Source organism: Macrobrachium nipponense, chromosome 6 (genome assembly GCF_015104395.2).
Source record: "Macrobrachium nipponense isolate FS-2020 chromosome 6, ASM1510439v2, whole genome shotgun sequence".
Lineage (NCBI taxonomy): Eukaryota > Metazoa > Arthropoda > Malacostraca > Decapoda > Palaemonidae > Macrobrachium > Macrobrachium nipponense.
Window position 1 is genome coordinate 41,817,652 of NC_061108.1, and position 27,404 is coordinate 41,845,055.

At 35.7% G+C, this 27,404-nt stretch overlaps 1 protein-coding gene across 4 annotated transcripts in view; it reads right to left on the reverse strand.

The window, feature by feature from the left end:
• Positions 1 to 17,895: 17,895 nt before the first annotated feature.
• Positions 17,896 to 27,404, reverse strand: part of LOC135216120 (trithorax group protein osa-like) — a 596,580-nt gene continuing 587,071 nt past the window's right edge. For 3 of the 4 annotated variants that reach the window (XM_064251166.1, XM_064251168.1, XM_064251164.1), the window contains 2 exons: positions 26,502 to 26,714; positions 17,896 to 19,534 (listed from right to left, as the gene is read on the reverse strand). In XM_064251166.1, the coding sequence (XP_064107236.1) occupies positions 19,400 to 19,534; positions 26,502 to 26,714 (348 nt within the window). In that variant the 3' untranslated portion in view covers positions 17,896 to 19,399. The remainder of the gene's footprint in view (positions 19,535 to 26,501; positions 26,715 to 27,404) is intronic. The other variant, XM_064251165.1, reaches the window with a different exon arrangement.

Below are 27,404 nucleotides of genomic sequence, written 5' to 3' on the forward strand. Positions count from 1 at the left end.
AGCAAATGCGATGTAACATGAGTTTATGCAAATATTTTGGGAAATGTAAGAAAAAGTCATTCTGAGCAGAAAATGTTATACGTATAAACGTGCATTTTAAGGCGTTTGTCGGTGAGGTGAATTTTTAAAATAACCATTATCATTAAATGGCCAAGTAAGATGGTCCGCACAGGATGTCAGAATAGTCTCGGACGAGGATGGGAAGGGAGCTGATCAGTTCACTTGTTACTCTAAACAGCTTCGCTTTTCCGTCAAGAGCATGTCAGAGTTGCAAGTACCTGATTCCTTATTCATTTTGTGAGAAAGATACTAGAGATAATGCTTTAATGTTACAGTAATGTAGAATATGCAGATATGAGGTTTATTTATGGGCTTTCACTGTTATAAAAAAACAAACTCAGCAATTAGGCCTACATGAATAAAATACTTCCAAATTAGCTGTATTTTTTAGATAATGAACTAAGGGAAAATGAGCATGTATCATAGAAACCTTCTCCCTCTCCGTCAATGGTATTTACTGGACTTCAATAAAGAAAAGAAAAGCAAGCTGAATGGAAGCTCCCCTCTATCAAAGATAGGCCTAATAATTACACGTCGATCAAAGATTTTAAACATACCAAAAACCTCTCCTTCTCCATCAAAAGTATCCACCAACACACCAGTCAAAGGAAAAAACATATCTAAGAAAATTCTTTCATCTCTGTCAGTTGACAAAGGCTTTCTTAATACATAAAGCTAATCATTAGAATTAGATATGGTGGACTCTGTTCACAGGTGATTTAGTAATTGAAGGGACTGTATTGTTACATTATTCAAAAACCTGCATGAAAAAAATCCATAATTAATTAACTATCAATCCAGTTGCCTAATGCACTTCATCAACCCTTCCCCCCCAATATCCCTGATTACTGAGACATCGCATACATCATCTTGGCTGAGAGTAGCTTTAAGGAAAAACGGTTATTTTAAAAATTCACCTGACCGACAAACGAAGCCTTAAAATGTACAAGTTTATAGAACATCTACTGCTTAGAATGAAGGGCATTTCCTGGTTATCCGATAAATCGGTTAATGGCGATCCGGTTTTATGGCACTTGATTTTTTAATCAATTTGCATTTTTCATAGCTAACACACCTGTGGTCTTAATGTTTACTGCCCACCTCTAGCCGCCCTCACTAGTCAGGACCTGCACCCAGTCTCTTAGTTTTTCACCTGTGAAGATATATATATATATATATATATATATATATATATATATATGATTATATCTATATATATATATATATATATATCCTCATAATAATAGATATATATACAGTGGGCCCCCCTAATTCGCGTTTTCCCATTATTTTGCGGGGAATTCGTCTATTCGCGAAGTTTTCCGACGATAAATAATCACTAATTAGTCTATTTCGATGTTGTTTTCAATGCTAAATATATTTCTATGATACAAAAATGATTTACTACTTTTAAAATATTAATATTGATCAATACTGTATTAGTAAGTTTAATAAGAGTAAATGATATCACATAATTAAAATCATAATTCTCTCTCTCTCTTACAGAGATGTATGTTTTTTGTATGATAAATAATTTAGTGATTTTCAAATATTAATATTAATATAAAGATTAATAAATTCTTTAAAGAAAATAGTACAATGAATTAGTAAGATTTTAGTTTATAAATTTAAAAAATTATGTAAGAATGAAGGAAATCCCAGTCTTCACGCATCTTTCTTTCGAACTCCAGGTCCAAACTGAGGTCCAACAACTGTTAAATATATCAAGAAATGTGACAGGAGGGGAGGGAGTGCTCTCTCTCTCTCTCTCTCTCTCTCTCTCTCTCTCTCTCTCTCTATTGAGATGGGAGATTTTTATGGTACACATATGTATATGTTTACTAATATTTTCAAATGATGATGATAATAATAATAATAACTCTAATTACAAAAATCACATGTGAAAGTATTTTACAGAAATACTACACTAATCTCTCCTCTCTCTTCTCTCTCTCTCTCTCTCTCTCTCTCTCTCTCTCTCTCTCTCTCTCTCTCTTACAGAGATGTATATTTTTTGTATAATAAATAAATTATTTACTAATTTTCAGATATCAATATTAATGTACACAGCAATAATATAAATTCTTTAAGGAAAATACTAAAGTGAATTAGCAAGATTTTAGTTTATAAATAAAAAAATTATGTAAGAATGAAAGAAAATCTATTCTACCCCGCATCTTGTCTTTGAACTCCAGTTGGCCAAGCTGAGATGGCTGGGATTCCAACAGCTGTCAAATATATCAAGTAATGTGACAGGAGGGAGTGTGTGTTGCCCATTCAAGATCATGTAAATTCTCTCTCTCTCTCTCTCTCTCTCTCTCTCTCTCTTTCTCTCTCTCTCACTGAGATGAATTTCTATGGTACATGTGTATGTTTATTAATATTTTTGCATAATTATAATATAACTAATTTCAAAATTCATATGTGATAGTATTTTAAAGAAATACAAGAATCTATCCATTTCACTCTTTTAAATAAGGATAACCCCCTCTCTCTCTCTCTCTCTCTCTCTCTCTCTCTCTCTCTCTCTCTCTCTCTTTTGCCACGAGATACACGTATGTCATAGAGTGGTAACTCTTGCCCTCTATTTGGGCTGGAAGTGTATGTATTAAGTATATCTTTAAGGGCATTACTACATTTTATGGTAAAATAATAATATGCAGTGCTAGTTTTCATATAGTAAAGTGGTACCTCGACATACGAAAGGCTCAACTTACGAAAAACTGGAGATACAAAAGCAAATACGAAAAATTTTACAGCTCTACATACAAAAATTGCTCAAGTTACGAAAGGTTGTTGCTGTAAAATCCCGAGATTCGCCCGGACCACCGAGAACAATTTTAAAACTCCCGTGCCGCCAACTGAGTAAACTCGCCACCATCCTCCCGCTCTCCCATTGGTTCCTGATGCTAGTCACCCCATAAGATCCTGCTCTCCTATTGGTCAGCATCTACCCCTTGTGCTTTAAGTATTCTATTGGTAAAAGGATGCTGTAAATTGAAAAACTTATTCATGCAATACATTTAATAAAAAAAACAACATTAGGTAAAGATAGAATAAAGAATAGAAATGAATGGTTATTATACTGTTTGGTAGTTTCATTAGTTGAAGAGAGATACTAATGAAAATTTATGGCTTACTGTGTGCTAGGAAAAGTGATTGCTTGGCGTTCGTTCGGTACTCGTAAGAGCTGAATGTAAACAATCGATTGGAAGGTTTTTTTTTGTTTGTTTATGTATTATAGTTAATGATTAATTAATAATTATTTGAAACATTTGAAAAGAGTACATACTGATTACTTATACATTTTATTGGCATATTCTAAGCTTTTAGCTGCTTAGGTTTAGATGTCAGAATCATAGACTAGGCTACAGTAGCAACCGCTAACATAGGCTAGGCTTATTGCTAAGGGACATATGCTAAAGTCCTAATATATGCCAGTATTAAAAAATGGGGGTTTGAACATTACATGCAGTTGAATATTACTCAAGTATGTACAGTATTTTGCCTTTTTGGAGTCATATTTCTTCCGACGGATCGGCGTCGTAACCCTAGAACATGTGTTTTAGGCCTGGAAATATAATTTACTGGGGTGTTTGGAGGTCTTGGAATGGATTAGCCATTTTACATGTAAAATGTAGTCCAAGATACGAAACCTCATGATATGAAGGGCGCCTCGGAACGGATTAATTTCGTATCTCGAGGTACTACTGTAATATTAAGTTTAATGAGATTAAACAAAAACAATAACATTCTCTCGCTCTCTCTCTCTCTCTTACATATGTTAATTTGTTTTGTAGTATAAATAAATGATTTACCTTATAACTAATTATTCTCTGTCAAAAATAATTCATAATTTCACTCTTGATGGTCAGATATATGATTTTGCCATTCAATGATCTCTCTCTCTCTCTCTCTTCTCTCATCTCTCTCTCTCTCTCTCTCTCTCTCTCTCTCTCTCTCTCTCTCTCTCTCTCTCTCTGTTATTGGCTGAAGGTATATATTTTTAATGGTAAAATATTTAAGATGACTTTGAAATTATATTAATAATATAACCTCAAAGATTGATACAGTAATAGGTTAGTAATTTTAGGTATATTTGAAGTAGGATGTTATTTAAGGTATACATTTGGTATCTGAACTTTCAAGATAAGCAGTTATAGGCATTTTTAGTGCTGGTTCTAACTATTCGCGGGTGTGTCTGGTACACATCCCCGATGAAATACAGGGGAACACTGTATATAAAACACACACACACACACACACACACACACACACACATATATATATATATATATATATATATATATATATATATATATATATATATATATATATATATATATATATGTATCTTTACAGGTGAAAAACTAAGAGACTGGGTGCAGTCCTGACTCGTTTTTACTTATTTCTAAGTCATTGATGAAGGACTGATACACAGTGGTAGATATCACAATATACAGTAAGTCCTCGGGTTACGCTGGTCTCGACTTACGATGTTTCGTGGTTACGAACGCGCCCCATAAAATATAAAAAATAATATTTTGCGTCGTTCCGTCTTACGCGGTTTAGCGTCGTAAGCAACGTAAACAAACGCGAACTAGTTCCAGGCGCACGGCGGAAGAATACGCTTTGTGGGGGAGAGGACGGCGTCGCTTCGCTACGCTCAGTCCTCGTCCATACGCCATTTTGGTTGTTTACACTGCCTCTCTCTCCCTCGTGTTGTATCGTTTTTGTAACTTTTTGCTCTTTGTTATGGCTCCCAAGCGCAAGGCGGACTCTTCTGATGGTAGTGCATCGAAGAAAAGAAAGGCCATCACCATGGAAATTAAAGTGGACATTATAAAGCGTCCGAGAAGGGAGAAACGCCAACAAACATTGGCCGCTCGCTTGGCCTTAGCCGTTCGACCGTTGCTACCATTATCAAAGATAAAGAGCGCATCGTTGAACATGTGAAAGGATCTGCTCCTATGAAAGCGACAGTGATAACTAAGCAGCGTAGTGGTCTAATAATTGAAATGGAAAGGTTATTGGTGCTTTGGTTGGAAGAACAAAATCAACGGCGTATCCCAGTCAGCCTTATGGTGATTCAGGAGAAGGCGAAAAGATTGTTTGAAGCGTTGAAAAAAGAAAAGGGGGAGGGAAGTGAAAGTGAAGAGTTTGTGGCTAGTAGGGGTTTGGTTTTTTTGCGATTTAAGGCTCGGGCCAATTACCATAACCTTAAATTGCAAGGTGAAGCTGCTAGTGGGGATGAGAAAGCAGCGAGTGAATTTCCTAAAGCGTTGTCTGAGATAATTAAGGAGGGGGGTTATTCTGCTCAGCAAGTGTTTAACGTAGACGAGACAGGTTTGTTTTGGAAGCGTATGCCTAACCGCACTTACATCGCCAAGGAGGAGAAGTCAGCACCCGGTCATAAAGCCAGCAAGGAGAGGCTAACTTTACTTCTTGGGGGTAATGCTGCTGGCGACTTCAAACTGAAGCCCTTGTTGGTGTATCAGGCTGAAAATCCAAGGGCACTCAAGGGCATTTGGAAGGGTCAACTACCAGTAATTTGGAAGTCCAACAAGAAGGCATGGGTGACACTTGCAGTGTTTGAGGACTGGTTCGTAAACCTTTTGTGCCAAGTGTGGCAGCGGTATTGCGCCTCCAAGGGTATCCCCTTTAAGGTGTTGCTAGTGCTGGACAATGCCCCTGGACACCCTGCCCAGCTGGGAGACTTCAACCCTAATGTCAAGGTGGTTTACCTTCCACCTAATACCACGGCCCTTTTACAGCCTATGGACCAAGGAGTGATTGCTTCGTTCAAGGCCTACTACCTACGAAGGACAATTGCTATGGCTTTACAGGCAACTGAAACCAAGAAGGACTTGACTCTGAAGGACTTTTGGAAATCCTACAACATCCTTGATGCTGTAAAGAACATTGCTAATTCCTGGGAGGAGGTTAAGCAAACAAACATGAATGGTGTCTGGAAGAAAATTTGTCCTCAATTTGTGAATGATTTCCATGGGTTGAGGACACAGTTCAGCTAGTGTCAAGAACGTTGTTGCCCTGAGTAAGGAAATCAATTTGGAGATGGAGGTTGATGATGTTACAGAGCTGCTGGAGTCTCATGGCGAGGAGTTATCTGCTGAGGACCTGATACAACTGGAGAAGCAGAATAGAGGAAGAAGAAGAAGCACCCACCCCAGAGCCTAAGGCTTTCACAAGGCAGGACTTGATAAGAGGTTTTGCACAGTTGCAGCAAGCGTTGTCAACTTTTGAGGCTCAGGATCCCAACTTGGACAGGTTCACTAGGGTTTCCAGAGGCGTCATGGATTTGATGCAGTGTTACAAGGAGATCTTGGATGAAAAGAGGTCGCTCTCTGTTCAGACTAACCTGGAGCAGTATTTTAAGAAGAAAGGTAGAGAGGCCTGCAGAAGATCCTGTACCCTCTACCTCAGCTGCCTCTGCTAATCCAGCACCTTCTGAATGTTCTGCTAACCCAGACTCACCTGCCCCAGTATCTCCAGCACCTTCTGTAGGTTCTGCCTCACCTAAAGACTCACCTGCCCCAACATCTGCCTCACCTCAAGAATCACCTGCCTCAGCATCTCCAGTACTAGAATGTTCTGCCTCAACTCTAGAATCATTTTGCCTCACCTCAAGAATCATCTGCCTCCAGCATCTCCAGCAACTTCTGGAGGTTCTTTTTTCTCTTCACTAACCTCCCCCAGTCTCTCCAGCACCGCAGCTTCCTCTCCAGTGTGCAAGCCAATCAAACTAATAAAGGTAAGGAATTGTTCTCTCGTTGTTATTGATAGGTATTTACATTAAATCATGTGGTATTTTTCAATGTTCCGACTTACGCTGAAATTCGTGTTACGATGCATCGTAAGAACGGATCAACGTCGTAACTCGAGACCCCCTGTAAACAGAAATAAAACTGAATATAAGGAGTCCAAATTAATGTTTACTATATTTTTGATAAGGAACATTTCTTTCTAACTCGTTACAAAAATGAGAGGGAAAGATAGAATGCATGTGTGTAATGAAAAGCTGAATCACACACCATTATATCAAATAGCCTAAAAATTACACATTTTTTAATCAATTTGTATTATTCATAGCTAAGAAACCTGAGGTCTTGATAATAGGATATGTCCAAGCACTAGCTGGTAACCAGTTAAACACAATCAAAGATTGTAAGCAAGGAATATGTGAGATCTGGCAACTCCTCGTGTACAGGGTGATAGGTGGTCAGAGACCGCGCACCACCTCATGACGTATTTAGTCTTTCACCAAACCAGGGACTATAACAAAGAGAGGGGCAGCCAGAGGTGGGCAGTAAACGTTAAGACCTCAAGTTTGTTAGCTATGAAAAATACAAATTGATTAAAAAATTTGTCATTTGTTCATATGCGAAACAAACCTTCGGTCTTAACAATAGGATAGACTTATACTTGGTGGGAGGTACAAGTATCCTGAACTGGCTGGGAGTTAAACCACCTGACCACCCCTCTTAGAAGAATGAGTTCTAGAGAAAGTGGTCTTATGCCCGTGAAAAGATAGATAAACAGATATCTAACTACTCAGCCGTCTGGGTTGAAGTACAAGGATATATGAGCAGATTCATTGCAACCAGGGAACCAAAGAAAATTCTGACTGTTCAAATAACAAACCATATACTAACAGGGGTTTGTTACCACTCCTCACTCCCCCTTGCTGTAGAGAGAAGAGTATTTTGCTATTGAATAGAGGGTTTGGTATTTCAAAGATTAAAAACACACCAACTTTCAGTAGGGCTACCTTACGCACCTGTATCAGACCAGTCCAGCATATGAAATGTCTATTCTTCAACCCACCAGTAGGAAGAAGGGAAAAAAAAAAAGAGAAAGTGACCAGCCAACTCACTCATTCTCTTCCACACAACCATCATAGGGGTAATGAATGAATTTACACAAGTAAAAGGAAGTGAACGTGGACCGGCGCAACCAGGAACCAGCGCTCAAAATTCTATGAACAGCAACATTTTTCTTAAATGTTAAAGAACTTATACTTCTGACATCATGTGCTCTTGCCTGCATAGATCAGCGACAGAACCATCAGGCGAGGAATAAGCCTACTTAATTGCCTCACATATCCAGAATGAAATAGTGTTCTTGGAAACCTCTTTTCTAGAACGACCAGTGCTGACAAAACATCTACGATATCTAGGTCTTAGATGACGAGTCCTTTTAAGGTATAGCATCTTAGGGCTCTGACAGGACAAAGTAAGAGCTCCTGTGGGTCATTGTCCACAAAGTCACATTCAATGATGGAATGGAGAGAGAGAGAGAAAAAAAAAGGCAAATCTGTACCGAGGGATTTTGAGTCTTGGCCACGAATTCCGGGACAAACTTGAAGGTCATTGACCCGCAATCCCTAGTATATTTCACATCATAACTTAAGCCATGAAGCTCCCCCACTCTCTTTGAAGAAGCCAAGGCCAACAGGAAAACTGTCTTTAGCATCAGATGTCTGCAGATGAACAACGCAAGGGTTTGAATGGAGCTCAAGTGAGGCTTCTCAGGATAAGTGAAACATTCCATGCGGGAGGCTTGAGTTCCTTGGAGAACACGTTTGTTCAAAACCCCAAAACAACAAGGAAATCTAAGATGAAGAGATGTCCACGCCTGACAAAACAGCCGAAGAGGATTTTCTGAGGTAACTGGACGTATGTCCCGCTGCCTCCTTAGAAAATCCTCTCGCTCAGAAAAGATACTTGATAGTCTCCATCTATGAAGAGACAGGGATTCTACTGATTGGTGAAATCTTTCGACATGAGGTTAAAACAAAAGTTTTCACCATGGAGGAATCTCTTTTGAAACCTCTGCCAGAAGAGACAGAAGGTCAGGGAACCACTCTGCTTGAGGCCACAGAGGAACCACCAAGGTCATCCTGAGATTTCAAGAACTCGCTACCCTGTTCAGAACTTGATGGATCAGGCAAAACGGGGGGAAGGCGTAAACCTCGAGGTTGTCCCAAGGGTGTTGGAGGGCATCCTCTGCTAGAGCAGGAGGATCCGGGAGCATATTCGTGATCTGTGGTAAGACTCAGCTTATGGGAGAAATTAGGACCAATCAGCGTTCAGAATTCTCGAGGCAATGACGTCATTATCCTAGCATTCATTCTTACTGTGTGTACGATAATTATCCGCTAGTGACATATATTTTCTCTATTGATAAATTAAAATATAATAAGCATATTATCTGTTTTTTTTGTTTGGTTTATCATTAATTACTTTTATCATCTAAATACCTCTTAATTTATAAAAAAATTCAAGTTTGATTAATGATAAAAACCGAGGAAGTAGAACACTTTTATATACTCGTATGATTAATTAAATTGCCCTTCTTGAACATGATTTTATTTTGTAAATAAACAATTCATTCACACTGTCTACAGCCACTTATTTAAGAGCAGTCTATCATTCCTCTCTTAGCAATGGATAGCAAGGAAAAGCTATAAAATTTCAAGAAATTCAAGAATATAGGCTTCAAACTAGTCACAATAGCGACATAATTGAATTGAGGACAAATGTAACAACAAATGTACAGGTTATGGAATGGCTGGAAGAGTTCTAAAATAGTAAGCAAATTTTGTTTAATGCCTTTTCCCCTTATCCTTATCAAGTTACAAGATGGGTCTACCCATAGATATAGAGGGGAGAGATTGGACAGACAAGTCCGATTGTTATGCAATGATTCTGAGAAATAGTAGCAGCCTCGACTGCAGAGACCAGCAGCAACAAAGCCACTTCTGGCACCAAGTGCTGGGGAAACAACTGTGTTCCATACAGAAACATTATCACACGAGAACAGGGGATCATATTTCATAAGATAGTTACATTTTTCATTCATAAAAATCTTTATAACTGTTGAAACAACCTCAAGTAAACATGTGTTAGATATTAGTCAACTTGCAGTCAGCTAGACACCTGCTTTTCAAGCTAATAAAATAAAATAATTAATGTTGTAAAAAGCTCTTTATTAAAGCTTACTTTACAATAAATTCATGTAGCCCAATATATTAGCATGTAGAGTTCAACATCTCTAAGACTGGAGCTGGTCAATGGCCTCACTGGCAGAGCAATAAGATGCGACACAGGAAACATCAATGATGAAGATGGGGCTCCACAAGGTGGCAGTACACGAGATCCAACACAGAAGAGTCCCGGGGGGAGGCGGAACTGCTATAGGGGTAGGGGAGGGGTATGAGCCTCCAAGAAATGCGACCGTAGTCCATCCAAGAAAGGCAAACCCTGTAGCCCCAGCAACGCCAAGACAGCCGCCACCTTGGATGACTCTAAATCTGTAAAAAATGCATTACGTGGAATAGCCTTCTCCCTCTCGGGTAAAAGGTGAGAACCCGAGGAAGAGGGGTCTACGTTGAACATAATATCATCCTGTGGAACTCCCGATACTTCCTTTGACGAATCGATGGAAGAAAAGGAAGGAGACAGAGGCACACTCACTCGTCACAGGGGGAGCAATCGCAGGAGAGGGAGATGCCGAATCATCCATCCAAGGAGGAAAAAACCATCCCAAGAAGGAAGAGTCGAAAATCTACAATGTTCCCTCCTCCTATAAAACACTCTCCACTGCGACTTAAGCCAGAGCACATGCGTTGGCAAGGCCGTGGAGACTCGGTAGAATCCATAATGCAGAAAAACACACTGAAAAAAGAAGAAACACAGGCACAAATCAACCAGCTTGGAAGGAGAGCAAAGTGATAACATCTACTCTCCAAGGTTGTTAAGGAAAGACTGGATACATCACAAGGCAGTGCACGGCCTCTGACCAGCTATCATTTCGTACGTGCAGGAGTTCCCAGAGCTCCCTCGCAGATTTCTTGCTTACAATCTTTGATTGTTTTTAACCGGTTACCAGGTAGCACTTGGAAATATCCTATTGTTAAGACCAAAGGTTTGTTCTGCATACGAACAAATTTATTTTTAATTGATTTACAGTACTTCCGGGGGTTGTGTGTATGGATGGTATTATGCAAGGGACAGGGTGTCCTGTAACACATTAATTACTCAAGATACAGAGAAAAGTACTCTAAACTGCAGATTTTAGCAAACAAGAAGGGAGGAGCATTTTACATACTTCAACCAAATTTAGTAACATGCTGTGATGTAATCCATTCTCAGTCTTTTGCTCACTAGATAAATTTATGTTAATTTTTTGCATTTTTAATATAACTGACAGTTAGATATACTCCAACAATTTTTTTCAATTGATATTACTTGGAAGCACACCTACAGAACAGACGATGATAAAGTTCCATTCCACGACAGTGAAGCATGAGATGGCCATGTGCAGTAAGACTTATCTGCTTGCAAGAACTACTATCACATTGGTGTGACCGGAGGTGTTTGAATTTAATCTTTCATAATAGTGACTAATTTACTCATAAATTCTGTGCTGCAACTGCTAATAATTATTAGGTGACTTACAGCAAGGCAAGTAAGTTGATGACTTCTTGCAGCCAACTGGAGTTTTCAGACAATTGTATACTACTTCACTATTTAAAAGTATGGAATCTGTGCATACTGATAGCACAAGTATAATAAAAAGATTTTTTACGGATACACAACTAATGGTACCTCAGTTCATGAACTTAATTCGTTCAAGGACGCTGTTCGTGACAAGAAAAATTTGTAACCCGAATCAACTTTCCCCATTTAAAATAATGTAAAATCAAATAATTTATTCAAACCTCAGAAACACTATTTTTTCCATTTTTTTTTATGGTTTTCTGGCACAAAGTAACGCTTTACTTCAGTGCATCCAATAATATTGTATGTATTTTCATATTATTATTGTATTATAAAATACAAACGGCACTAATGTTTTGGTTTGGAAATCAGCTGAGGGCAATTGCGAGGCAAGTTTATTTTGCTGTATTGAACTCAAATAAGTGTGATTTTCTTGCTTCTAGTTAGCATAAATGAATCACAAGATACTCTATTGATATGGGACAAGGTTATTTTACGTTATATGAAATGTTTTCAAGTCGAAATATCACTTAAATACATATCATTGTGAACAAAATTTAGTTATTTTTTTGTTAGTAGATGGCACTGAGGGCATGTTTATTCCATAAAAAATCAACACATTGCATTTGATATCTTTACTTGATTTCATCACAATACTACAAGCTATACATATTTATCTTTTATCAAAGTGAAAACAGTAAAATGTGTTCTTTCAAGTCAAATAATTTTGATTAAAACAAGCTTCTCTCAAATTTTGTTTACAGTCGAGTTTGATGGTATACTATACCAAATTTTACAGGAGTTTCATCCATATTGCCAATGCATGATAATAGTCTTTAGCAGATGAACATGCTTTCCTCAACTTCTGCTACAACTTGCTGCTTAAATTTAGCAGTACAGGTAGTCCCCGGTTATTGGAAGGGGTTCCGTTCCGGAGGGGGCGCCAATAAGCGAAAACCGCCATTAACCGAAATTTGGCGATTTATGGGGCCACAATGGCGCTTAGGGTGCCGATAACCGGTTATCGGCAACAGTTTGGTATGTTATGGCGCCATAAGGCCATATGACGTGCCATAAGGCACCTTATGGCGCCGATAACCAAAACACGGTCTGTTATGGCGCCATAAAACCAGATCGTTGATAATCGTGTCCACCGATAACCGGGGACTGCCTAAATATGCCCTTGCTGATCTTTTCTCCATAGCGAATAAGGATATACAGTAATCCCTCGCTACTTCGTGCCTCAAGTTTCGCGCCCTCAGTGCATCGCAGATTTTTAAAAAATATTCATAAAAAATTCAGTTGAGAAAAAATGGCGTGGGCGCTAGCAGAAGGCAGAGAGAGTACATTAGAACATCAGGTATCAACACGGAGATGGCGTATAACTCAAAATCCACCTCTCTGATTCGCTGGCCATCTCGGCTCCTGAATCTCGTAAGCTGATTGGCCGAGCCGCCGTGACGCGTTACCCAGCATCTCTCCCAGCCAAGCGCCCAGCGAAGGAAGACCACATTCATTGTTCTCTCGCGCTCGTGTCGCTACTCTTGCCGCGTGAAAGTTTTAGCTGTTCTTTTGTGCTTTTTTTTGCAAAATAGTGCTTGTGACGCCCTTGAAAATGGCTCCTAAACGTCCTACACCCTCTACATCCTCTGGTAAACCCAAGAAGAAGAGAAAAATGATGACGGTGAACAAGAAAGTGAAATTATTGGACATGCTTAAGGCAGGCAGTAGCTATGCGTCTGTTGCCCGCATATACGGACTGAATGAATCAACGGTTCGCTACATAAAAAAAGACGAATTAAAAATCTGTAAAACTGCCTCAATAACGTTCTCCAAGGACACTAAGCGCGTTGTGACTCCTCGTAATAAGAGGATTGTGCAACTGGAGAATGCGTTATCAGTGTGGATAACGGACTGTATACTACGCATTTAAAAAATAGGGGTGACCCTACTTCGCGGTTTTTCACTTATCGCGGTCGGTTCTGGTCCCCATTAATAGCGATAGGTGAGGGATTACTGTAGTAATGTAAAAATATATCAGTCCTAATCTAATTAACGTCATTTGTAACATAACTACAGTTATATCTTACTATTGTACAATGTTTGAAATACATGCAAACTGCTGTTGTTATTGGATTCAGTTGTTCAAAGCAAATCAGCTGTTTCTGGCTGTATGCATTTACACAACAAGCATAACATTACTAACAAAACTTTTAGTATTCTCATTTACTTTTTTAAACTTTACTAGAAGATGGGAACTTTTTTAAACTTTACTAGAAGATGGGATAGATAAAGAGATGGAGGAAAAGGGCTTAGCCTAACTAGAAAATGGGATAGATAAAGAAGAGGAAAAGAGGTTAGCCTATTGCTTTTGTGTTCGTGGCTTGAAGCACAGTTCGCAAACTGGAACAAAATTATTTTGAACACTTGGTTCGTAACAAGCGTGAGCCGAGGTACCACTGTACTCTTATTATTTTTAAGATTAGTAATACAGTTTTACCCAAACTAGTTTTAATATTTTTAAAATGAATATTCAATGTTCATGTTACTGAAAAAGGTATGAGACACTCAACAAGTTAGTAACTATGAACTTTGGCTAGGTCACAGAATATTCTCCCTACTGATACATCCAATCTCAGATTATGTCAATAGATATCCAATTATGTAGCCAAAGAAAATGAATTCACAATCAAATTTCCTTGACACCATGATAACAGCATCATAAAATAATGGAAAAATCGATAAAAGATACACAAATGCATAAGGGCAATAATTTTCAGTATAAATGAAGATGACCAAAAGAACATATATACACATAAACCATAAATAATATGAAAATAGAAATAAAAACTACTTCATATATATTAATGAAAAAACCCTAATTCTTTACACACTAACAAAAGGCCAGACACCATATTGAAAACCATATTTCAAACTAATGAGAAGAAAATTATACAAGGCAACTCTTTATGATAAAATTACATATTTTTGTAGAGCCAACAAAAGTTTTATATTTCTAAGATTATTGTTAAGAATCTGTAATAAATTGTTATAAAACTGACTTCAATCTTGGTTGGGGATAAACCAAGCATTAAATACAATTTATCCTGGCAACAATCACAATTTAACAAAAGAACCAAAGGCAGGAAATTATTCAACAAATAAGAAATTTTGGTGCAATTATAACAAATATTTAAGCAAAACAAGAATCAGATACCTTTTATAGTATCAGTGCACTAATAGATTTTAAAAACAAGAATCAGATACCTTTTATAGTATCAGTGAACTAATAGATTTGAGAGTATGTATCTAAAAAATCATTAGAAATTCAATAATTAACGGGACTTTTAAGTCTGAAATTCTCAAAGTAATTCTGTGTTATCATCCTTAAATTCTCTTATAAACTACAGCACGCATATGACTTAACTTAAAAATTGTACTATTTACCATTTACTGAATAACAATTTACTTCAGACTCTTATATCCTTTCTTAAGATTAAGTGATAAGGATCTACAAAACAACTTCGGATATAATTGTCTTTAATACAGCATATAACTAGGTATACATCACTGAGGTTAAGAAATTTACCTACAAATAATTGTAGATTAATAAACACATACAATGGAACCTGTGCATTCATCTCAATCACTGGTTTTCATTTTAGATCAAAAAAATTTTAAAGAATTCAGTTTCAGTTTAACATTGCATAACATAATGAATGAAAACCAGGTTATACCATTAGTTTATGTTAAAGTAAACGAGAGAGAGAGAGAGAGAGAGAGAGAGAGAGAGAGAGAGAGAGAGAGAGAGAGAGAATTTATGTTCAAGTAAATAAAAAGAGAGAGAGAGAGAGAGAGAGAGAGAGAGAGAGAGAGAGAGAGAGAGAGAGAGAGAGAGAGAGAGAGAGACTATATTAAACCTCCTCATGTACATTCAAATACAGATCAAAAGAGCCTTATCATCTAAAACTATACAACCTTTATGCCATTTCAAATTCAACTGAAAACTCTAACACTTGCTTTTACAATTAAGGGACCTATTATATATAACAGCAAGGTTTAAGTGGGAAAATGTACAAATTATTACTTTTTATTATTCTGAGTATGGAAAAATGGACAAATGCTAAAAATATTAAAATGAAATAAAATCCTACACCATTTCAGATAAGTTTACAATCAATTTCAAATAATATTTCAGCAATGTGGCTCAAGAGTTGAAACCATTTTAACCAAAACATCAGAAAGTGATAAAAACAGCACTTCATCTTTCAAGTTATCAAAAAAGACCTTGAACAATACAACTCTTTCATCAGTATACTACTATTATGATTATGATTATCATCATCATTATATATTATTTTTCACCAGTTTAACCAAACCGCAGAGCTAAAATCTAAACTCATGTAACTGGTCAAAATGTTTATAACTAACTGGTCAAAATGTTTATAAAAGAAAGCAATTCAGTTACATATTTAACAATTTTAATATAAAAAATTCATTAATGCACATTTCTACTCTTCCTAAATATCTTGAAGACTAGCCCTTCGTTAATTTATAAGTAACTCTGAAGTACTGTGCTACGGACCCATTCTTCCATTACTCTAGGTTTAAAATTCTAGAATATTCTAATTCTATAGGTTATAATATTCAAAGATTTTAACCTAAAAGCATCAATAATGGCATAAAAGTTTAACCTTATTACATGAAAATTATCTATTACATATTCAGCTACATACTACAAAACAGAAATTTCCAGCATGTGTTACTCATACTGTACTATCAAAACAGAATTCCTGTCTTACATGAGGTGAATTGAAATTTATTTAATTTTAATGCAAAATAACTGGCTTAATTTTTAGAAAACACCAATTATAGAAAGAAAATAGCCCAGATAAGCAACAATGCTAGGAAATTTTACTCTCCTACATAAATACACATTAGGATGATAATTCTTCCACAAAAATACATTCCAATGCTCAATCTGATGGCCATCAAATACAAGTCCTTACGAAACTTGAATTCTAGAAGTGATGGAATAGATGTTCAGTCTAAAGTTATCAAGATACCTAAATAAGAAACACAGATAAATCTAGTGCTTACATTTATGGAGTGCTTTAAACTTAACATTCATAATGGCAAACACTGACAACATTACACAAGAAAACTTTAAGGAAATTAAGACAATTCTATAGTGCATTCATAGAAGAAAACTAGTTCCACACTAATAACTTACATACTAACTCTCAACAGTACCCCACTCATTAATCCAATATGACCCTAAACTACTGTTGATGAGACTAAAGTTACCTTAACAAGTTCTATAATGAATAAATTAACTCTTCTTTCATGAAAAACATGGTGTGAACTTATAAATATAAAATCAAACTATAATTTTGCCTAAAAAAAGTTTGCCCTTTCAAACAATCTAACAGTTTCTAATCATTTAGATATCACCAAGTTGAATAATAATGAAAAAATTCTATCCTTATCTCTTTCCTGACACGGAGAAAGTTTAATATGCATAATTACTTTCTTCAGCATGACAATGGGACATGAAATTATGATTATGAAAAACTCCCTATAAATTATTAGAGATGAAGTAAAAAAAAATTATTCTTTGGTTGTTACCAGAACCACTCAGGTGATTAATGAAATCAAATGACATAACAGTCTCCTCATGTCTAACTACCTACTCCCAACACATTCAATTAATATTCACACAAAATGTTATAGAAACCCAATCCAATGTAGTGATCTTGTTTAGCTAAAGTGTGATACTACATCAAGTCGGTGATGCAAGTACAGTAAGTACAAAATCAACCCAGAGTTTTGCCAATAAGAAGGTACGTAATGCTACTCCTTGAAAATTTAACTTTTCATAACCTTTTAATAGTTATCTGAAGGATTTGCATGTGAAAACTAGCCCAAGGAACAGCAACATTGACCTTGGCACCTGAAAAAGAGCCATCTCCTGGCTTTCACAGGTGAGTCTGAGTAGTCACCAATGTGGCTCCTAGTGATCAAATACCTACTGTTATGTTTAAGAAACAACTCAAATATAATTCTTAGAGTTGGAAAATAACACCATAACTCTTAAGACCTTTGACTGTGATAATAACAACCTAATCTAAAAAAAATAACAACTTATGGTTTATAGGGAGACAATTTAAATGCTGTCACTGACGATTATGTTTGCAAAATCCATAATTCAAGAAGCCTATGAAAGATATAAAAAAATCTTAAGGTAAATGTTACATTTAGTTACTGGAGCTAACTAAACAGTGTACTACCTAGCCATAAGGATATTAACCAACAAAAAACACCAGTGTGATGAATTTCAGCACATCCTTTCAATGCACTCCCCTGAACAGTCAATTAGAAATCTTCAAAAATAATGACATGACCAATACTGAAAATATCACTTCTGGACTTTCAGTTACCATTAGTCAATATCATGAAGATTATCAGAATTTTTCCATATCCTATGAACAAACCTTAAACAATTTCCTTTATCTATGATATTAATTTACCAAAAATAAAGGAAATAACATGTATTTTTCCCTGAAAACTTAAATTCAATAGACCAGACTTTAAAAAATTTAAAATAGAGTAAGCATTTGATCAAATCAAACAATTATTCCAGTCTTTCTGAAGATGTGAAATGAGGGCAAATAGGTTATGAAGAAATTACTGACCTCCATATACATACAGAAATATTCACAAGTAATGACAGTAATAACAGATATAACTTGCTGTACCCTGCCAACATAAATCTTTTAATGTTATCATCATTATTTGCACCTTAAGATTTTCAATGCCCTCCTGTAAAGGCAGTATGGTATTTCATATGATGTAGTACTTATATGAATGAATATATACCCAACAATGCAATGCAAGTGTAAATGGCAGCTGCTTAACATAACTTTTCATAATTAAAAAAAAATATTCATGATTTTTACAATCTGGTGATCTTTCAACACCAAACCTTCAACATACTATATTTTCATATTTTACACACATTATTTTCAAAATTACTAGTTTGTGGAGAATATTGCAATCAAATAAAGCAATCAAATAAAAAGTGAAAGTGCAAGGCTAAAAGGTTACTGATTTTGTCATTCAATACAAAAATGTATATCATATCTGTTAACCATAATCATTTACATCTGATTTATATCATTTAAACTGCCAAGTTTCATCATAAACCATTCAAAGCTTGGCCAATTTCCATTTTCCTAAAGTTTTCATGATGCTACAATATTTTTCAATAGAAAATATGGATACAAAATGTAAATTTCTTCTGACAAATACAACACACTGATCTTGATGATTGTCAAGTTAAAAGCTAAATCCTTGTGGTGTTTCCAATGCTTGACGAACTCCTTCAGTTCACATTCTTTCCAGTAAAGCTGTACTTTGAAGATTTTCCTCAATGAATAGTATTTCATATCACATCTCATCTTGAAAATGTTACCACACAAACAAAAGTACTCAAATAAATTTAGATGTTAAAAATGTTGAGCAATGCATTTTGATTAAGACTGAGCATACATAATATTCATCAGAAAAAAGAAGTTCAAATTTTATATATGCAAATTATTGACAAAGAAGAAAACTTCTCCTAAAGGCCTACAACATGAGCGAAGATAAAGGACAGATGCAGAGTACAGTACACTGTATGTACTCAAACCAAGTTCATTCATTTACACCTTACAGAGGGTGCAAAATCAACATTAATATACTATATACTGCATTCATAAGCAATATGAAAAAAATTAAAATTTAGCTTACTTGTGCAAGATGTCCAACCTGGTTGTCTAACATAACATGTTAGCTTTAATGACTGACATATTTACCATACGTCTATTCATTTTCTGGTAAAACTTGGCAGCAATTTCAGCAGACCGAAATGAAATAAAGCATTCCCCTGATCCTGGAATATAACTGACCTTCTGTAAATAAAGAGAAGCAATTATTATTTCAGTATAATTCACAAGTGGTCAATTAGAACTTAATTTTGAAAAAACATCAACAAATTTTTTGTGAGAAAGCTCTGGACAAGTTATATTAATGCAGCATGCAAAAAAATAAACAATTTTTTTTCTATCATCCTGCCTATAATGGCAATAGCAACTTGTATTCCTGCAATGAAACTCCTTTATTTCATTTCACCAAAACCCTTATAATCGTTTATTGCCTCATTTCTTTAGAGATGGCAACCCCAGTCACACCAGACTTGTATTAATCATGAATTAGAAAACCTCACTGCACATGCTTCATGACTGTGCTTTACCCTCAGTTTTTCATTGGAATTACAGGCAGTCCTCAGTTTACGACGGGGGTTCCGTTTTTGAGATGCGTCGTAAGCCAAAACATTGTTAAAAATCGTATAAGATCCTAAGAAAACCTTACTTTTCATGCTTTGGGTGTATCAAAAACTATGTAACCTGCATTTTTCTTGTATTGTTCATCAAAATAACCTTCAAATATTGATTATTTGGCATATTTTTGAGTCTTATTTCTTCTGCCAGATTGGCGTCGTAAGTGTCGTAACCCTGGAATATGTGTTGTAACATGTAAATAATTTCTGATGAATATAAATGAAAAGCTTAGTAACCTTGGAATGCCGTAAGCTGAAACCATCGTAAACCAGGGACTGCCTATATTATAGTCAACATCGCCTGTTTCCTAGGATCGCCTTTGGGTTAATCATCATCATTCATTTAGTTTTAGAGATGTAATTCCATCTAAGTTCTCAGCTGGGATGTTACAGACATAGTAAATGTACTTATTCTTGTTCAGTTCCTAATGCTTTTGTACTGAGTAACCCATAACCCTTCAACTGACGGGTCAGTGTATTAAATTGTTTGTTGCCTCTTTTCCACTGGTTCTGTTTCAATATCCAGATTTGTGGTTCTTAATACTAGGTAAGCCTATCCTAATTTAAAAAACAGAATTTACTTGGACAAAAGATGATTAACATATATTTCCCTATATAAGGCAACCTTTAAATCCTAAAATTCACCCCTAAAAATTGGGGGTCGTCTTATACTATAACTCTAAACATAAAACCTTGAATTCTAAGATGTGTATCAGTAGGCTAGCCTCGGCCTCAGTGCTATAGCCTAACCACCTACATACATGAAGATTCACTTTATAAAACAAACCGATAATAAAGGTAACAAAACCATTTTTACCTTATAGTATATATTATTGGCATATCTTCATAACATACAGCCTATTTGAGGAATAATTCTAAATCAATGAAACAAATTTTTATGTACGAGAACCCAGCTGAGAAAATGTAAACCTCGACTTAGGTTGTGCTCACAGTAACCTTTACCTTTATCTTTTGGTAACCTTTTAGAAATTTGGATGGTAGTGTAATTATGGTAGCAATAACATTTAGGATAACATAATATTCATTTTTAATTAAAAGTTTCTCATACATATCACAAGATAGATCACATGTGCCACCATCATAGGGATTCAAGTCTAGTTCTGGCTAGTTGACTTCGGCTTTGTCATCAATATCATACAAATCATCTTCGGTACTATCCATGGCATTTTTTAAATGATTTTATGACACTATTTTCACATTCCCCCATACTTTTATAACAAAACGCAGCAAGCATCAAGTGAGGTAGCACGCAAAGCTGTTTGTAACTGTTTATAACAATTCAGTCATATGAATGATAATTATATACAATAATCATCGTTCATTATTGTATTGTTATTAGCGGTTGTTTGAGAATGGCAATGAAATGTAAACAAAACAAAGGTTTCCCTTTTAGGCATCGTATGTATGAAAAACATGATATAGAATCAGCTTTGTTAAATGCAGCTTTGATAATTTACAAAAGGAATGTACTATCTCTGAATCAAGTTCCATTCGTCAACTAAAGACAGTGATGATACTGGTAAAATGCAATCAGGTAATTATATGAAGCCTGTAAACAAAACTAGAATGCAAATAGTGCATCATCGCTCTATTCACATATTGTAATACAATATACGTACATGCAATATGATTACAGTAAAACAAGTCATTAAAATTATCAATATTCTCAATACAACAATTATTCGACTGTGGATAACTATCAGGGTAACAACCTAACCGAGGCAATACTCTCTCTCTCTCTCTCTCTCTCTCTCTCTCTCATCTCTCGTCTCTCTCTCTCTCTCCTTCTCTCATCTCAGTCTCTCGTCTCTCTCTCCTCTCTCTCTCTCTCTCTCTCTCTCTCTCTCTCTCTCTCTCTCTCTCATCAACTGTAATGCTAATAATACACCACCATCCTCCACTAAAAAATTCTGGTTTTTATATAACAACCAATTTGAGAAACAGCTGATTGCTGATTGTTATATACTGTATCTACCAAACGTTTATCAAGAGTTCTGTTAAAATTCTCAAGTTGTTAAACCCTGACGATTCTCAATGGTGACTTACATAACAAAAAGAAAAATAAATTTTTGACAAAAGAACACTAGTAAATTAAAGCTGCAGGTTATAGCTGAGGCTGAATAAAACTAATAACGGCCAGGCAGAAGTGATGTTCGGAACTGGAGAAATCGCACCTAATGCTTATACAACGAAGTAATATGTGCACATTTTCGACCAAACTTTGTTAATTTGTGATAAAAGTCATCTCTGAATTATAATATATTATCTCTTCTAACAAACACTAATGGCAATGAAGATATCAATAATACTCAAATCAGCCAAGATTTTGAGAATGTAAACAATATCAAATGCAAATGATGTACATGACAATGTTTATAGTCTGTAATACAGTGACAATATGATAATAGTAATACTGTAATTGGATAACACAAGCAAAACAACCTTTACTTAAGTCATCATTATTATAATTATAAATATACTGTTTAATTTTTTTAAATAATCACTGTTCTCTAAAAAAAAAAACATTTTGGTTTTGTAATTTAGAAGCCGTCCTATACTACAGATATGAGATAAATTCATGAACGTTTGCCATGATTTTTTACCTCCTCTTATCTAAAGGTCGTTTTATACAGGGAAATATACGGTATAGTGGGGCCCCTGTATTCGCGTTCTACAGATTCATGGACTCATGGATTCACAGATTTCTCTCTGGACCATACCTGCCCATTATTTGCAGGAAATTCACCTATTCGCGGATTTTCCGACGATAAATAATTACTAATTAGTGTATTTTGATGTTATTTTCATGACTAAATACATCTTTATGATACAAAAATTATTTACTAATTTTAAAATATTAAAAATATTGATCAATACTGTATTAGTAAGTTTAATAAGATTAAATGATATCACATAATAACAATAATAACTCTCTCTCTTTAAGAGATGTATTTGTTTGTATGATAAATGATTTACTAATTTTCAAATATCAATATTAATGTAAAGAGTAATCAATTCATTAAAGAAAATAATATAGTGAATTAGAAAGATTTTAGTTTATAAATTAAAAAATTATGTAAGAATGAAGGAAATCCCTGTCTTCATGCATCTTTCTTTCGAACTCCAGGTATCAAGCTGGCGCTGCTGAGGTCCAACAGTTGTCAAATATATTAAGTAATGTGACAAGAGGGGAGTGAGTCTCTCTCTCTCTCTCTCTCTCTCTCTCTCTCTCTCTCTCTCTCTCTCTCTCTCTCTCTCTCTCTCTCTCTCTCTCTCTCTCCACATGAGATACGTATGTCATATTGGTAACTCTCGCCCTCTGTTTGGGCTGGAAGTGTATGTATACAGTATAGCTTCAAGGGCATTACTACATTTCATGGTAAAATAATAACATACAGTACTAGTTTTCAAATAATATTAAGTTTAATGGCCTCTGTCTCAGAAATAATTCATAATTTCACTCTTGATAGTTAGATATATGATGTTGCCATCATATATATTTTTAATGGTAAAATGTTGAAGGTGACTGAAATTATATTAATAATATAACCTCAAAGATTAATACAGTAATAGGTTAGTAATTTAAGGTATATTTGAAGTAGGATGTTATTTAAGGTATACGTTCGGTATCTGAACTTCCAAGATAGGCAGTTATAAGCATTTCTAGTGGTGGTTCTAACTATTTGCGGGTTTTAACCATTCACGGGGGGTGTCTGGTACACATCCCCCACCAATACAGAGGGAACGCTGTATTCTTATTATAAAGGAACAGTTTATCAAGACATCTGAGCCTACTAATTACTCTTTTTGGGCTGCTTTTCAGAATTTAATCCTGGAAAAAAACTTTATTTAGAAAATCAATTTAATTTAGGAACATGGTGATCCTATTAAATAAGAAAAATTTGCCTTCAGCAAGAATGCCTTTTAATGTTGGGTTTCGAAAATAAAATGCTTCTTTGCTGGTTCCAAATTGGACATCAACTAATAAGTATTGGACAGGCATTGGTATTTGGGATGTATTACATTTTATTGGGTCTGAATGTGCATTTGACATTAAATAACCATATGAAAATCTAGTATGGCCTATATGTAGTCTTGTAAATATAACTTCTTTAGCTCTTTCTTTTTGAGACAATGACATCAATGGATATACTTCAGTTTTCATATTTCTCAGTTTATTTGTAGTTGGCACTGATGTCCAATCTGTTTGCCAGTCTTGATATATTAGAGGCTTAATTGATGTTATCCAGTCTGATACTGGGGCATGTGCCATTGTTGATGGAATAGTGCAAGCTAATTTGGCAGCTGTATCTGCTTTTTCATTTCCTTCAATTGCCTCATGCTGGAATCCAACAATTTTAGAAATAGTCCTGTTTGAATAAGTTGATGGATTTTTATTTGGATTTCTTGTACATGATGAACTGGAGATTTGTATTTGTTTATAGCATCAATACCCCTTCGTGAGCCACTGAATATTATGGTGGAAATTGCTCTCTACTCACAAGTTATGTCTTGCGCTATTCGTAAGGCTGAGTTCTGCAGTGTATATACTAATGATATTGGGGGAAGACTTACTTTGATAAATTTATCTTTTTAGAATGTTGAAGCTCCTACTACAGTGTTGTTGTTTTTTTATCCATCTGTATAAATCATAAGTTGATCTCCTTTTCTTCTGATATATTCCAATGTGTGTTGGCAATACATCTCTGTCATATTTCTTTTTAGAAGATATGATACAGCAGTACACATTTCTATTCGCTTTAAAGTCCAGGGTGGTGGGAGTTCTATTGTTGGATGAAAAATTGGTGTAATATGTGAATTCGTTGAATATTTGGTTCTATCTCGGAAATAGCTAGTACTATGGTTTTCAAATCTTTGATTACAAGTCAAAAAGCAGGTGGCAGCAGGAGAGGTTCCTTCTTGAATGTAAGGCCCTTACGCGTTGTTAATAAGTTGCAGTGATGTTTTAGGGGTAATATACCTGCTTCTGCTAACAGGGAGCTTATTAAGGATGATCAAAATGGTCCTGTACACAATAGTATCCCTTCATGATGCAATGCAACTAGTGTTTTTAATGTTGTTTCTGAGGCAGATGATTATATTGGGAGACAATAATCTATCATATATATTATAGTTGCTTTGTATAACATCAGCATGGTGTTATTTCTAGTTCCCCACTTGCTATGCGATACAGTCAAACCTCAGTTTTTGTACGCATCTCTTCTTGTATGTTTTGGTTTTCATAGACTTTTTTCAAAAAAATTTTGTCTCGGTTATTGTAAGTTTCCTTGGTTTCTTGTTAACACTCCATCCAGGGCCCAGCGTGTGACCTGGCCCCATATCAAGTGCCCAAACAAAGCAACCCGTTTTCTCTCATGACCCATTCTGTACAACCATCTCTGAGCTTGTAGTCCGCATCACCTCACTTGTTTTGTTGTGTTTTGTGCTAATTTTGCCGTAAAAACTCGTTACAAAGGCTGCTTCGGAACGGATTAATTTCGTAACCTGAGGCACTACTGTAGTTATAAAAACTTTGTACTTCATTTCTCTCAACAGAACTTTCAAAAATTTAATTACACAAAATTCACACTAAAAGCTACTGGCAAAATCCCATATGTTAGCTTACTAATGACTTATTTAGTCAGATCAACAAGACTTTTTCTCAAAGGAGTAATTCCTCTACCACTAGAATTCAGTCAGGGGAGAGGACAGTGATGAGGTGAACTAAGTGTACTTAATGGTATATAGTACTACCCTCTAACATATACATACTACCTTCTTGTATTATCTACTAGGCCTACTTCAGTGCTATACTATGTGTACATTACATTTTCCCGAACATAGTATTTCCCCTTGGCAGTACAGGCAGTCCCTGGTTATTGGAGGGGGTTCCATTATCTGCGGGGTGCTGACGAAGCGAAAACCACCATTAACCAAAACTCAGCAATTTATGGAGCTTATGGGCACCCATAACTGGTTAATGGCACCTCTGTTAGGTATATGTCATGGCACCATAACTCTATTATTGGAGCCTTGTGGAGTCGATAAGCGGAACTTGGCGCTTTATGGCACCATAAATCACTGATTTTATGGCACTAGACAAGCGCCATAAAACTGTATCTTCATTAACCGGACACTGCCTGTATTAGTCAAGGAGATGTAACCCTAGCACTGATGATAATATAGTTGAGATACAATACATTTTTCCATCAAACACAGTCTTTTTAGATTTTTATCCAGCAAAAAATAATGAATGGGTCAACCAAGTACTTACAGGACCTTCACCTAATTATTAAGCTTTAAATGTACTACATGTAATTCTTAAAATCTATAAAGCGCAGTAAGTAAACTTCCACTTTAAGGCAATTGATATATCCATGGGTTTGTGAAAAATGATGGATGAAATTGTTTCTTTGCTAGTACCAATGAAAAGTGCATTTAATCTTATTATGAAAAAGTCAAACACTTCACAAATTAACATGGATGAAACATTGCAAAACAAAAATTTTTTTACTCACCAAAGGTGCTTCTACCCCTGACCCAGCTACCATCTTATTTATATCAGTCAAGTGAAGATTGCTTGGCAAATCACAAAGCTGAACAGTAGGAAGGTCAGTTTCATTCAATGACTTTGCAGTTGTGATTACCCGACGTCGTCCAGGAGATTGTCCCACATTTTCACTTGTGCTTGGCTGAGATGTCGCAATAACTCTTCTTGTTGTCTGCTTGGTCTAAAAATTAATGAGTACTTTAAACACTCACTATACTATATTACTTACAACCAAGCAAACATAATACTAGTACTAAACAAATGTTCCACTACAAAAATGCTAAAACTTATATCCTGATAATGATTTGATTTGTAATGTCTGTCCTCCTCCTTTAGCCAAATACTCCATGGAGAAAGGCAGTTTGTATTACAGGTCATACATAAAAATGATTAATTTTACTTATGCCCCCATTCGAGGGTAATCAAAAAATTGGTGGAAAACATAAAAAGCACTTTATTTAGCAAATACTGACTTACATAACATTATTTTTCAATATAGCTTCCATTCCTAGCAATACACTTCTCATGCCGATGTTTCCAGCCTTTTAGCCCATCTTTGTAAAAGTTAGAACTTAATCAGAACCACTCCAAAGCTGCAGGCTTGCCATCATCAATAGTAGGAAACAAAAAAAAAGTCTGAGGGGGGCCAGATCAGGACTGTAGGGTGGAGGTGGCAGAATTTCCCACCCAAATTTCCTCAGAACATCTCTTGCCAACATTGAAGAATGAGCAGGAGCATTTCATGGTGAAAAAGAATGCGCCTATGAGGTTTTCCTGAGCTTTTTTGAACAAGAGCTTTACATATTTAATTTTCTTAAAATGCTTGCATAATAAACCGCTGTAACTATTTTGCAATCTTAAGGAGGTCGAC